The sequence below is a fragment of the Scyliorhinus canicula genome, chromosome 11, assembly GCF_902713615.1.
Source record: "Scyliorhinus canicula chromosome 11, sScyCan1.1, whole genome shotgun sequence".
Classification (NCBI taxonomy): domain Eukaryota; kingdom Metazoa; phylum Chordata; class Chondrichthyes; order Carcharhiniformes; family Scyliorhinidae; genus Scyliorhinus; species Scyliorhinus canicula.
In genome coordinates this window covers 21,075,695-21,090,446 of record NC_052156.1, presented here as the reverse complement: position 1 = coordinate 21,090,446, position 14,752 = coordinate 21,075,695, and the positions used below count along the sequence as shown (strand labels likewise).

Here is a 14,752-nt window from a genome sequence, read left to right as displayed (position 1 = left end):
CTTGTTATATATAAAAAAGTAATTGTATTTAAACTTACAAACCTGGTGACTGTAATTATTGGCCAAGGGCCAAAGACTTTGGGTATTTTTCTAAGAATTATTGGTAATTAAATTGTATTGCGATTCTGGGTCAAGTAGAACTGAAGTTGACCATGCACTAGCCCAGGGGGCCGTAACAATATCCAATTGTGTTGTGTGCAGTCTCCTTATCTTAGTAAGGATGTTCTTGCTGTAGAGGGAGTGCAGAGAAGGTTTACCAGACTGATTCCTAGGATGGCAAGACTGACGTATGAGGAGAGATTGAGTCAATTAGGATTGTACTCGCTGGAGTTCACAAGAATGGGTCAGACTTTATAGAAACCTAAAAAAATCTAACAGAACTAGACAGGGTAGATGCAAGAAGGATGTTCCCAATTGGTGGGGGTGCCCAGAACCAGGGGTCACAGTTTGACATTACAGGGTAAACCATTTAGGACTGAGAGGAGGAGAAATTTCTTCACCCACACAGTGATCAGTCTGTGGATTTTGCTACCACAGAAAGTAGTTGAGGCCATGTTTTCAAGATGCAGTTAGATAGAGCACTTGGGGCAAAGAGAATCATAAGGATATGGGGGGAAGGTTGGGTCAGATTATTGAGTTGGATAATCAGCCATGATCATAATGAATGGTGGAACAGGCTCAAAGGGCCAAATGGCCTCCTCCTGCTCCTATTTTCTGCTCCTATTTTCTAAAAAACAAAACACCATTTAGTTTTTTTGTGGTTTTTATCAATCTGCAATCACACGGAGATATTTATTTTATTAAAATTTTGTATCAAGGTTAGTGTAAGAACTGACTGGAGGCACATATCATTGTTACATCCCATTCTAGATTGAGATTCTAGTTATATATTCTCCCAAAATCTAAGGAGGTGAAATGGTTTGAATCCACCTCATCTTTCAGTGAATGACAGTTGCATCCTAGTTCCATTCATCATAGCCTCCTTTTGGAAAGAGCTGAGTGAGGAGGAGACTGCAGAACAAGCAAAAACAAACATTTGGTTTATTGCATGAACAAAACGTAAAAAATCGAAAGTAGAAATTTGCTATAAAATAACATCAAAAGCAACGTGTAGAATAATTACAAGGGAATTTAAACAATGACTATGCTTTGGCTGTACAAAGTGTATCATACGGAGATACCACCAGCAATGCATTTTAATTTACATAATTTGTGCTAATCCATCTCAGCACTTCAGACTTTTCCAGGCTAATTTTCTCCCTATGATCGAGCTTCAGCAGCTTTGTACGTACAGAACACTAGTCTGAAACGTGCCTTAATGACACTGCAACTGTCTGGACTGGCAGCCATGCCGAGAGTGTCTGTCAATCTCAGTGGAGACCATTTACAGTATAAATCATAGAATTTACAGTGCAGAAGGAGGCCATTCGGCCCATCGAGCCTGCACCTGCTCTTGGAAAGAGCACCCTACCCAAGGTCAACACCTCCACCCTATCCCAATAACCCAGTAACCCCACCCAACACTAAGGGCAATTTTGGACACTAAGGGCAATTTATCATGGCCAATCCACCTAACCTGCACATCTTTGGACTATGGGAGGAAACCGGAGCACCCGGAGGAAACCCACGCACACACGGGGGGATGTGCAGACTCCGCACAGACAGTGACCCAAGCCGGAATCGAACCTGAGACCCTGGAGCTGTGAAGCCATTGTGCTATCCACAATGCTACCATGCTGCCCTGTCAACGACAGTCCTCTGGTAGTCGGGCTAGTACTAAACAGGGTAGCATCTTGCGGTCAAATCTGCTGAGCACACAGCTCAAAAATAAAGAAAAGATATATAAGGATATTGCCTCATTAATTTACCTGTAATATTTTATGCAACTAGAAGCCACGACCTTCGGTTATACTGGCATATAAGAGATTTAAAAATGTAAAGGCCAACATGGTCACTTTGGCCAAACTGCAATGGGAAGAAAGAAAATATAATATATGCCTTTGTTTTAACCCTTATGCAACAGGGAATGGGCAGGTCTCTTATTGAAACTAATCTTAATAAAAAGAGTTATGCTATCACATCATTTATTCCTGTATTTAAAATATTTTTCTAACCTATCCTTAATGAGTATCTTAAATAGACCCCAGTGGTTTTAGCAAATGCTTACCAGATTAACCATCAAGGCACTGGAGTGTCTATTGAAATGGAGTAGTTTGGCCTTAATGACCTCAGCAAATTAATTGTGAAGAGGCCCATGAGAATACACAGAGAGAAATGTTCACAAACAACAGACTGCGGCAATCTAATTCAAAAGGCCATTGCTCGTAAAGTGCATTTTTAAACCTCACAATATTTGCACATCATATTGTTTGGGTTCCAGGAGTCACTTAGCCTGCCTGGTCGAAGATGCCCTGTTGTTTCAAGAAGATATTGAAGGGTGTTACCTCTTCCCTCCTCTTGTGTAAGTGCCACCCTGCTGCATCTATCATATAGAAGAAAATACACATTCTCACCCTTTTTATACGTCCCCTATATAAACACCATCCCATATAGGCGCACCCATAAACATACCCTGTCCCCGTCAACCCTGTGCACACATACGCCCACCTCACTTCTAATTCAATAGCAAATGTCGCAGCTGCTGAAATCTAAGAAAAATAACTTTCATTCTCCACAAATGCTCTTTGAGCGTTTCAAGCCATCTTCATTCTCTATAAATTTGCATAATTCTCTGTATATTCCACAGCCAACTGCACATGCACATGCACATTACCCTATACATACATTATCTCTTCTCTCTGAATAATATGCACACAATAACACGTTGTTGCTAAAGACAGGGTTGCACAAATGCAACCAGCTTCCTGAACTTTCTGTTGCTCACATCATATACATTCCCCATTCTAGATACTCATCTTGGCAAGAGAATAGGGGCATATTTGCTGCCGCTGTGGGGGATAGGATCTGTTCCGAGCAGACAACTCATACAGCGATGGTATAGAAAGTTAGTTAAAATTAGTTCAAACAAGTGTATTCTCTGTGCAACAATGCATTTTCAGAGGTCTGTCCGAGGAAATCTTTCGAAAAGAGGTTATTACTCTAATAAACCATCATTCGTGTCGACGCTGGTGGATCTGATGTCATCCAATGTAACACTGCATTTCAGAGACAAGCTAATGATAAGCAGCAATTATTTTTAAGGCAGTAGCTGCAAGTGGTGACTATTGATATTTGGAAATACTATAACTAGAAATGATCAGGGCTGCACCTATTGACACCGGAACATTAGGGGGGGAATGCCACCCACACATGTGCAGTCAGTTAGGTTATAGTCAACAATGTACTGCCTGGCTGGATTTAAAATCTGAATTGCGAATAATATTTAATTTAGAGGGATTCACAATGTCAAGGAAATCAGAAGTGCTTATGAATGGGATAAACATAGAATACAGAACAAAGAAACTACTCATAAAAATACAGAATTATTATACAGATAATGGCAGGCAAAAAATGCAGATAAATATGTTTAAATACATTGCTGTTTAAACCTCAATTGTCAGTGGTCATTTTGCTCTTCTACCAGCAGGTTCCAGAAACTGTCAGATTTGAGGTGGTCATCGACAACTTGGCTCCTCACCCCAGTTCAACAAAGCACCCAGCCCCATCCTTTCTGTACCACCTCATAGTGATTGTGTTTCTCGCAAACATCACTCTAGTTTGGATGCTAAAAGAAATGTCTTTGAAATCAAGTCTTGCCGAAAAAGCTTTGAATCACTGTTGACTTTCTTTCCTTTAATCTTATGTCCAAGTTCAATTTTAACCATAGCTAAAGAAAGGTCTTCAATCTTCACGGCATGAATCTGTTGAGTAGTGCATTTAACCCTCAGCTCCTCTGATTACCTCTGGATTTGCGATGGTAATTAATGTGCCCATAGATTCTATGGCAACTCAATGATGTGATATTGTTTTTTTTTCCAAATGCGAGTCTGAACTGCAATTTTGAACCCCATAACACTCCAATGGTACAGCTATGTTTTAAGGGTAGTGGATGGAACTCGGTCTTTAAACTGGGCAGTTTGTTTGTTATAGGGAGTGTTTGAAGCAAGTCTAGGCAGTGGTGTTTCCTCTGCTGAGAGCTAATTGAGACCATCCGCATCACAAATGCAAGGACACAGGGAGCTGGGACAGGCTGTAGCAGGAAACCTTCTTGATGCTGAATAAGCCAAAGAGATAAAACCCACTCTAATAGCTCTTATGCCACAATCCCCCCATGTGACTTGTACTGGTTTTCCTCTCATTTTCTTATCGAGCACCTTGTTATAGGATCATTTGAATGGTTACAGCACAGAATGTGGTCCGTTGTGTTCGTGTCGGCAAGAGTAACTCAGCTAACCCCACTCCATTACCTTTCCCCATAGTCGGTCAAATCTTTTCCTTTTTGTGCAATAATCCAAATCCCTTTTGAAACCCATGATTGAATCTGCTTGCACCACACTCTCAGGCAGTGCATTCCAGATCCTAACCATTCGTGGCACGAAAAAAGCCTTTCAACATGTCACCTTTCATTCTTTTTGCCATTCATTAAATCCGTGTCCTCTGGTTCTCAACCCTTTCACCAATGAACATAAGAACTAGGAACAGGAGTAGATATTCCAACCCCTCGATCCCGCTCCGCCGTTCAATACGATCAGGACTGATCTCATCACGTCCTCAACTCCTGTCCATTCAACATAACCCCTCAACCCATTACTAATTAAATTCACCACCTTTTGAGAGAAGTAATTTCTCCTCATCTGCTACCCCTTATCCAAAATATATGGGCCAGGATTCTCTAAAAACGCGGCTAAGTGTTGACGCCGGCGTAAACACCTGAGTGTTTCACATCAGCATCAATGGGCCTCTTGGCCCAGCGATTTTGTAGCACACGGGGCCAGCAGGGCGGCAGAGTGCTCCTCGCTGCTTCCGCTGGCGTACGAGGCCCTGCACTGCTCGCCGCGGGTCTGCGCATGGCGGCTGGCCATGGGTCTGCGCATGCGTGAAGCGGCTGCTAGCGCGCCAGAGCTGCGCAACATGGCAGAGCCACACAGTGGGCTGGTGTGGAAGAAGGTAGGCCCCCCAGATCGCGCATGCGTGCCGATTGGTAGCCCCCGATCGCGGGCCTGGCCGCCTTGGAGGCCCCCCACCAGGACGGCCACTGCAGTCGCGACGCCGAACTTCCGCCAGCGGGAACTCGGCCGATCGACCGCGGAGAATCGCCACAGGGGCCTCTTTCAACGGTCCCCGATCGGCGCCGCGTTGGCCGTGCACGACTGGTGCCAATTCCCCGGTCACCAGAGAATCGCGTCCCGGCATTGGACACAATCGCAGGTCTGATGCCCCGTTCCCAGCTCCCGCGCCGAGCGCATTTCGGGGCGGAGGCTTGGAAAATCTCAGCCATGACCTCCTGATCTAGATTGCCCCACAACTGGAAGCTTGTTTACTTTGTCAAGACCTTTTCTCATCTTATATACCACAATTAGATATTCTCTCATTCTTCTAAACTTGAGAGCGTATAGGCCTAAAATGCTCAAATTTCTCTTCAGAAGACAAACCCCTAATTTCTGGGACCAATCTAGTGAACGTCCTCGGAAGTCCTCTGGGTCACAGTTTCATTCTATCTACCTTGTCCCCATTTGTCATTATTCTGAACACCTCTCCAAGGGGAACAGCCCCAGCTTCTCCAATTGATTCACGTCACTGAACTCTTTCATCCCTGGAATCATTCTCCTTAGTCTTTTTTGCAGCCTCTCTAATGTCTTTACACCTTTCTTGAACTGTGGGCCCAGAATTGGACACAATATTCCAGTTGAGGACCAATTAGTTTTTTCTAAAGGTTCACCTTAACTTCCTTGTTTTTGTCCTCAATTCCTCCATATATATAAAGCCTAGGATCCCATATGCCTTATTAAAAAATTCTTCAACCTGCCCTCCCCTTCAACAATTTGTACATCTAGTCCCCCAATCCCTTTGCTCCCTTTAGAATTATATCCTTCTTCATTTAATATTTAACCCAAGTGAATCACTAAGTTTAAAGTTCAGTAAGTGTGAATACAGTCCAAGAACAACATGCCTCTTCATTCACCTGAGGAAGGAGCTAGTGTTTGAAACAAACCTGTTGGACTTTAACCTGGTGTTGTAAGACCTCTTACTGTGCTCACCCCAGTCCAACACCGGCATCTCCACATCACAGTTCATTAAGACACACTCCACCTCAGTTCAAACCGACTTGGCCCGATTTAGACCCAGTGGAAATTATTTTACAAATAACAAGGGCAGGTTTCATTTTTCATATTGATTTGCCTCTGTTAGTTTTATGCTAGATGTTCTTCTGTTCTGGTAAATTTCCAATCTGATTTCTCTCCTTTTGCTCTTTCTCTGTCTCTTCCATGTTCATTATAACTTGGCCGAAAGGTTCTCAGTTAAAAAGCCATCTCGAGGTCAGCACGGTGGCCTAGTGGTTAGCACAGCTGCCTCACGGCACTGAGGTCCCAGGTTCAATCCTGGCTCTGGGTCACTGTCCGTGTGGAGTTTGCACATTCTCCCCGTGTCTGCGTGGGTTTCGCCCCCACAACCCAAAAATGTGCAGAGTAGGTGGCTTGGCCACGCTAAATGCCCCATAATTGGAAAAAATAATTGGGTAATCTAAATTTATAAAAAACTTTTTAAAAAGCCACCTCGTAAAACATGGGTGTGAATAGGCAGTTGAGAGTTTGCCGAGTCACTGAAGAGACACAGATCGAAAAATATGTTGCTATTAAAATCTGAAAGTGGTGGCAATGAGGGAGAGACTATTTTCAACATCACACATCAACATGGTGTTCGAAAATGATGATTGATGGCGGGGGAATCAAAATAATTAATGATCAGCATGGCCAAGCTCTTCTATCTCAAAATTAATCTGTGAAAACAGACCTGGAGGTTTCATTCCAGACGCACAATAACCAGTTACAAACAAGAGAACTGAACAAACACTGCATTGCAAAACGCGTAACAGCTGGTGAGCCCTTCAAATAATAAGCTTGATTATCTGAGAAGTGAGGCCGGGTAATTGTTTCCCTCCAACTCTGAAATTCACCAGACCATTGTGCAGAGGACACGGGTTACAATTCAGTAAAACAGGCAGAATTTCTCTCTTTCCTCTTTCTCTGTTTCTCTTTGCCTCTCTCTTACTTTCTCCCTCTCTCAGCCCTTATTTCTCTCCCTCTGCCTACCTTCATTACCGCAGTGATTACACATCAAAATGACTTTATTCGCTGTGCAGGGCATTGGGACACCCTAAATAAATGCAAGTCTTTCTTTTGTTCTTTTTGCCTCTCTCGTGTCTTTTTCCTCATCTGGGATATGGATGGTGGACCAAACAACGTCCTTCTGTGTTGTATCATTCAATGATTCTATTTATCACACAGGTGACTTCTGTAACCTCTTGCTCTATCGAAGGAGTCAATACTGTGTTCCATAACTAGTGCAGTCAACATGTAGGTGACTAATGGCGAATAATAGGGGCACTGATATTTTCCTGGACCTGTGCTGAGGTGTCCTCAGGAAATGTGGCATGTTGGTCTCTCTGAGACAGACCAATAAAGTGCTAAACAATCCTACAACATGTTCCTTCATCATAAAAGCACGTGACGGATTTTTTTAAAAACCGAGACAGAGGATTTTTTCTCTCACAAGAATGAATCTATACATTAGCAAGGACTATCTCCTTATAACAGATTTTTAGTTGCTCTCTTTTCACCGTAGGTGGGGATTTTAAGATTGGCATTTGTTTCAGATCCAACTCTTACTTTTAAAAGTGACTTTTGTGTAGTGTTAAAATGGACTAGTCAATCACAAAATAAAAGATTTTTGGCCTTATGAAGTAAACATTCAATCTCACAATCACACTAACCAAGTTTCATAGAATGAAGATAAAAGTATTGCTGTTCCTTTTTCTGCATGACCTGTAGTTCTCCTTTTAATCAGTGATAAAGTAAGTTCGAGCCTTTTATTAAAAATAATGCAAAATACCTTATCTTCAACCATATCTGGTATTTTTCCCCCAATACTGCGCTGTTAAAGAAATCGATGTCTATCCGAGGGTTAAAGTTCAATGGTATCACTAGAAAGACTGACATCATCAATCACTCTTATTTCTATAAAACTCTTTTGTGCCTCAATGTCAGGGTCTTCTGTCTTCAATTTTACTTCGGAATTGTCTAAACTCCTGTTTTGTGGAAGAAGGCTCTCACTGGCTGGGTCAACTGAGGGGACACTCTCGCCAGAGGAAGGATTACGAGTCCATGAGTACCAGTGGATTCCAAAGGATGTTTTAGAAGCACTATCTAAGGAACTGCTGGAGGCTGACCTGTGCAATCTACTGGATGCTTGAGTGCGTTCAAGATCCTGGATGGACAGTTTGGATGTATCCATTTGGACATTGTTCAGGGAGCTGCATTTGGCTGTGCTGTACAAATAGTCTGGGTCACTGTTCCGACGATTGAATTTAGATGACGCCACTGGGACTTTACCCTGATCAAGTGTTTTGTGTGTTCTCAGAGAGGAGCAAGAATCTTCCATGGATAAGTAGCTGGGACATCGAAGACCTGAAGTGTGAAACAAGCTGTCTCTAACAATGTGCTCTCTGAAAAGAGCTTCGTCAATACTACGGCTAAGATTGATGGGAGAAGGTGGACGTAAGTCAAAGACATTGAGAGACAGCACCGACTCCTTCTCAATGCAGATGCTGGTAAATGAACGGCCCATCATTAAATTATGCGATTTGGGTCCCAGAACCGGTATTCTGGGCCGGCGATCCAGAGAGATCATGGAACCATCGTTGTTGTAGTAATTCTTCTTAGGTTTTGACTCGTTTGTTTCATTCAATGTTTTAAGAGGCATGCTCTCTGCCTGGTTTCGTATAAGGTTCTTGCAAATGTCATTACCAGTTACCCTGTCCTGGGTTCCCGAAGACCAATCATAGCAGTTGTTCGGGTACTCTGGTGTTTCCCTCTTCCGGTAGTGGTGGAAGTATTGAACGATCTTGCTCCAACAGATGTAATCAGGCCTACCTTGTTGCTGGCAGAATGCATAGGAAGTCACGAAACACATGGCGAATGATATTGCAATCTCAAAACTTCGATACCAAAACTGGAGGAACCACCAAGACCAGTAGAAACGTCCCTTCTCTCCCAATATCCCATAAATCCATAAGATAGCGTAGACTTGTAGTGCACAGCAAAGAAACCCAAAGACACCGCCGATTGCCATCACTCTAGAGGAGATCAAAAGCCGCTTTAGTGCCCGCTCTTGATTCTGGAGCTCAAGGGATTCTTCATTGCGGATTGTAGGTTTCTGGATATGCCCAATGGCGGCTTCAGAGCGACTCTTGAGTTTGCGGTAAGTCAGAAAAAAAGCAAAAATTAGAAATGATCCCCATGAAACCGAGAAGATATGGAGGACTATGTTCACAGCAGGATTCAACAGGGAGTATAGAAGATCCCCACTTATCAACACAACAAAATGGATAACTGCAATCACAGCCAATAAGGCTGGGTTCTGGATTTTTGAGGACAGCATTTGCAGCTTCCCTGTCTTCAGCAAAAGCAGGATAAGGATGCCAAAGGTGGTGATGAGAAGGGGAAATGTAACGTTATATAACACCAAACTACCGACTGGAGGAAGCTTGGACTTGCTGCCGTACGGATCAAAGAACAAGTACACAGCTCTTAAGAGCGCCAATGCAAATAGGAGGCCATTCGCTGCCATGAAATAGCCAATGTCTGGAACGTACAAAATCGGAGAGCCTATCAAATTAATAAGAGACAGCAACATGAGGATAACAAACAGTATTCCTGCCCCATAGACATGCATTTCCCAAACAAAACCCAAAGTCCGTTTCAGATCATTCCACTGAGCTGAAGTTTTATTGGACACACATTCCCTATCCTGTGAGGAGCACAGTTGGGAGTAAAGTTTATATTCATCTGAACGATTTCCAATGACCAGTTTTGAGTCTGGTGCTCGGCCTGGTTTCTGGGCATTGATTGGGATGATATTTTTCCGTTCCGATCCAGGTTGAGAGTCGTGTTCTTTAGAAGAAGAGATGTTGACACTAGTTGAAGTATTGGATGCTATCTTCGTGGTTGCATTTTGCCCATTGTTCCCTGTAAAAGATACAGTAAGTGAATACCAGTCATATCATTGTGGCACTTTCTGCAAATCACAGCAAACAGCGAGTGGACAGCATCTTTCATTATGCACTGGGAAAGAGTCATACATGTTACTTAGAGTATAGTATATGACTCTGTTCTCTGTCATTCCCAGTATTCACACGAGTAGCTTCAAGATCTTTTGATGGCTAGTCAAGTGAAATTATCTTGATAATTTTGTTCCTAACTATTGATTTAAAATCTGGATTATACTCTCGATTGTCCTCTCACCTGTGTTTACATGTTGGAGTATTCCTCGCTCTGTGTTATTCCGAGCCTCTCAAATGATACTTAGTGATTGGGCATGTTGACTGAACAAAGTGTTCAGAGAGATGCATTGCAGCACAGAAGGGCTACAATGTCACTCCACCAAACCTGCCTGGGTGACTGCCATTTCCACATTAATTTTCACAGTAACTTCATTGCAGTGTTAATGTAAGCCTACTTGTGACAATAATAAAGATCATTATTATTATTAGGAAGGATGTGGTTGCATTGGAGAGTGCAGAAGAGGTTTACAAAAATGGTTCCATGGAAGAGTTATGGGTATAGAATGGAGAGTTTTGGTCTGTTCTCCTTGCAGAGAATTAGGCGAAGAGGTGGTTTGATAGAAATGTTCAAAATCATGTCTGGGATGGACAGAGTAGATAGATAGAAACTGTTTCCCCTCATAATAGGGTTGAGAACAAGAGGGCATGAATTTAAAATGATTTGCAAAAGAAACAAATGTGATGTGAGAAAGAATGTTTCAAACGTTGAGTGTTTCGGGTTGGGAATGCACTGCCTGGGAGTGTGATGGAGGCAGGTTCAATCGAGGCATTCAAGAGGGAATTAGGTAGTTATTTGAATTGAAACAATGTTCAGGGGTACGGGGAAAAGGCAGGGGAATGGCACTATATCATGATGCTCGTTTGGAGAACCGGTACAGAACCAATGGGCCAAATGGCCTCCTTCTGCACTGTGGGGATTCCATGGATTTAAGCCAGGACTCATTCTCCCAGTCTACAGCAGGAGATCTCACCTTCATAATAAATATAAACTCTCTCAGCCGTTCACTGACAAGGTCAGAGGTAAAAATGTTGCAGCCACATTGGTGGAAGTGCTGTTAAATTGAGGCATACAAAATGATCAAAGGATTAGATAGGGTGGACAGTGAGAGCCTTTTTCCTTGGATGGTGATGGTTAGCACAAGGGGACATAGCTTTAAATTGAGGGGAGATAGATATAGGACAGATGTCAGAGGTAGGTTCTTTACTCAGAGAATAGTAAGGGCGTGGAATGCCCTGCCTGCAACAGTAGTGGACTCAATGACATTAAGGGCATTTAAATGGTCATTGAATAAACATATGGATAAGGGAATAGTGGAAATGGGCTTTAGATTGGTTTCACAGGTCGGCGCAACATCGGGGCCGAAGGGCCTGTACTGCGCTGTAATGTTCTATGTTACTGCAACAAGAGAAATGAACATGAAATTTGACAACCGTAGTGCTGCCACCTTATAGATACTGATCTCCAACAATGAAAAGGCAATAACTGAATATCTAAAAAGATTCCTCATTATTCAACAATTGACAGAAATATAAGTTTCAGCAGCCCAATAGAGCCAAGCACTAAACATTGCAGAGTGTTATCCCTTGTATGAACACAGCTGCCAAGGTAATTCCATGGACTCAAACAATATTTGAATGGTTTGAATGGGGGATGCTGTCATTCATGTTTGCCAAAGGGATAGTGTAGAGATTACCTCTGATCTTTACAAACATATGTCTCAGTTATTGATGCACTATCAATTACGACGGGACAAGAGTAGAGAGTAGTCGAGGCTTTATTAAGCAGAGATGTGTTGCCTCCTACAGCTGCTACCAAAATGGGAGCAGCTTGGTGTGCACACAAATTCACACTCCGCCTACTGGGCGGAGCCAGCAGGCAGGAATCTACCCCCCGTACCATACCGTATTACCTCTAATACGAGTATTATACAAACAGTGGTGACTACCACATTCACCCCCTGTTAAAAAAAGAGTTCAGCGGGGGGGGGGGAGGTGCCAGGTCCCTGAGGGAGACAGTGTCCTGGCGGCAGTCGGGGTACGCCAGGCGTACTGCGGGTTTGCATGCAGCGGTGGTACCCTCTCGACCAACGAGTCTGTCTCGTGGATCCGCAAGTGTTTGCGGAGGAGGATGGGTCCTGGAGCTGCCAGTCACGTTGGGAGCGAAACCCCGGAGGTGGACCTCCATGGAGGGGTGGATGAAGCTTTCCGTGCTCCCGGAGTCGAGAAGGTAGGATGTCTTGTGCCCATCGACTTTCACCGTCGTCGTCGCGGTTGCGAGGTTGTGCGGCCGGGGCTGGTCGAGTGTGATGGAGGTGAGTTGTGGCTGGTGGTGTTAGGCCCCGGGCTGGTCGGCGGCGGTGGCAGGCGATGAACGGCCTGATGAAGTCCCCGACGAGCAGGGGTCCTGGGGCGCCATCCAAAATGGCGGCGATGATGGCGCCCACGGGTCGCACATGGTGGGCAATGTTAAAGATGGCGACACCCACGAGCTGCACATGGTCTGCTGGGAGGAAGATGGCGGCTTCCGCGGGCCACACATATTCTGCTGGGAGGAGGATGGTGGCGCCCATGGGCCGCACGTGGTCTGCGGGGACTAAAATGGCGGCGCCCACGGGTGGCATGTGGGGGGTGCAGGAACACTGGGCCTATGTACAGCAGCGATCGACCGGGCCAGGCACACAGCAGCGAAATGTCCCTTCTTTCCGCAGGTCTTGCAGGTTGCACTCCGCGCCGGGCAGCGTTGTCGCGGGTGCTTTGTCCGCCCGCAGAAATAGCACTTGGGCCTCCCGGGGTTGGCTGGCTGCTGTGCGGCACAGGCTTGGGGTTGGCTGGGTGTGGCCGCTGGTGGGGCCCACGATGTCCATGAGGGCACCGTGCGGTCGGGGGTGCAGGCCGTGCGGTCGGGGTTGTACGACTGTACGTTACGGGAGGCTACCGTTACCAAGTTCGCAAGTTGCCTGGTCGCCATGAGGTCGGGCCTACCCACCTCTAATGGCGGGATTGCCTTATGAGGAGAGATTGAGAAAACTGGGCCTGGTATCTCTCAAGTTTCAAAGAACAGGAGCTGATCCCATTGAAACATACAAAGTTCTTCCAAGGTGTGACAGGGTGGATGTGGATAGGATGTTTTCTCCTGGTTGGCGAGACTAGAACCAGCAGGCACAGTCTCAGAATAAGGGTTTAAAACTGCGATGAGGAGAAATGTCTTCATTCAGAGGGTGGTGAAATTTTGGAATTCTCTGCCGCTGAGGCTGTCTGTGGAAGCTCAATCATTGGGAATGTTCAAGACAGAAGTAGTGAATACTAATGACATCAAGGGATGTGGGGATAGTGGGAAAGATGGTGCAAGAGATCTGTTGAAGGGCGGAGCAGGCTTGACAGGCTGAGTGGCCCATTCCAGCTCCCAACTCTCATGTCCCTAAAACAATCATTTAATATGTTTGCACATTGAAATACGCAGGAATATTCCAGTCAGCATCCCCACTGCGCAGAGTCATAGAACAATAGAATCCCTGCTGTGCAGAAGGAAGGCCATTCGGCCCATCAAGTCTGTACCGACCCTCTGAAAGAGCCTACTGAGGCCCACTCCCCCGCCCTATCCCCGCAACCCCACCTACCCTGCACATCCCTGGGAACTAAGGGGTAATTTTATCATGGCTAATCCACCTAACCTTCACAACTTTGGCCTGTGGGAGAAAACCGGAGCACCCGGAGGAAATCCACGCAGTCACGAGCAGAACGGGCAAACTCCATACACAGTTCCCCAAGGTCAGAATTGAACCCAGGTCCCTAGCCTTGTGAGGCAGCAGTGCTCACCACTGTGCCAACCAAATAAGTCAATAAAACATTGGTCATATCGACAGCATACAAATGCCCCATGCAATTTGAAAATTTGATGTCTTCCCAGCACGTGAGAGAGCCATTCTTTCCAATCTCAACATGTCCTTTGGCCGTCTGTTTATTACAATCTTGTTGGGCGGCACGGTGGCGCAGTGGTTAGCACTGTTGCCTTACGGCGCGACGACCTAGGTTCAATCCGGGCCCCGGGTCACGGTCCATGTTGAGTTTGCACATTCTTCCCGTGTCTGCGTGGGTTTCACCCCCACAACCCAAAAGATGTGCAGGGTAGGTGGATTGGCCACGCTAAAATTGCCCCTTAATTTTAAAAAAAGTTAAATTATCAAATCTTGTGCACTTATTCCCCTGCCTCACACACTCCCAACTTCACCATTCCTGGTGGATTAACCAGCTAACCTCATCTTCACCTCACTGGATGTCCTGACCTCCAGATCAACACCAGGTCCTGAATGAGCCTCTTTAATAACATTTACCTTCTAAGGGCTGATTTCTATCCATGGCAAGACAGAAAATCCCACAAATGGCCAGGACCTGGTGCCTGCTGTTTTCCATATGGATACCGTTGACCTCCCTCTTTGACCTTCCCTTCCCCCCCATCATTCTCATGGAAGTTTC

At 45.0% G+C, this 14,752-nt stretch overlaps 1 protein-coding gene across 4 annotated transcripts in view; it reads right to left on the bottom strand.

The window, feature by feature from the left end:
* The window catches only part of LOC119973894 (flocculation protein FLO11), a 144,356-nt gene that overhangs the window by 41,629 nt on the left and 87,975 nt on the right, over positions 1-14,752 (bottom strand). For 3 of the 4 annotated variants that reach the window (XM_038812479.1, XM_038812480.1, XM_038812478.1), the window contains one exon: positions 3,357-10,184. The exons of the other annotated variant lie outside the window; for it this stretch is intronic. In XM_038812479.1, coding sequence (XP_038668407.1) covers positions 8,122-10,184 — 2,063 coding nt within the window. In that variant the 3' untranslated portion in view covers positions 3,357-8,121. Of the gene's footprint in view, positions 1-3,356; positions 10,185-14,752 lie in introns of those variants that run through there. 4 annotated transcript variants of the gene reach the window in all.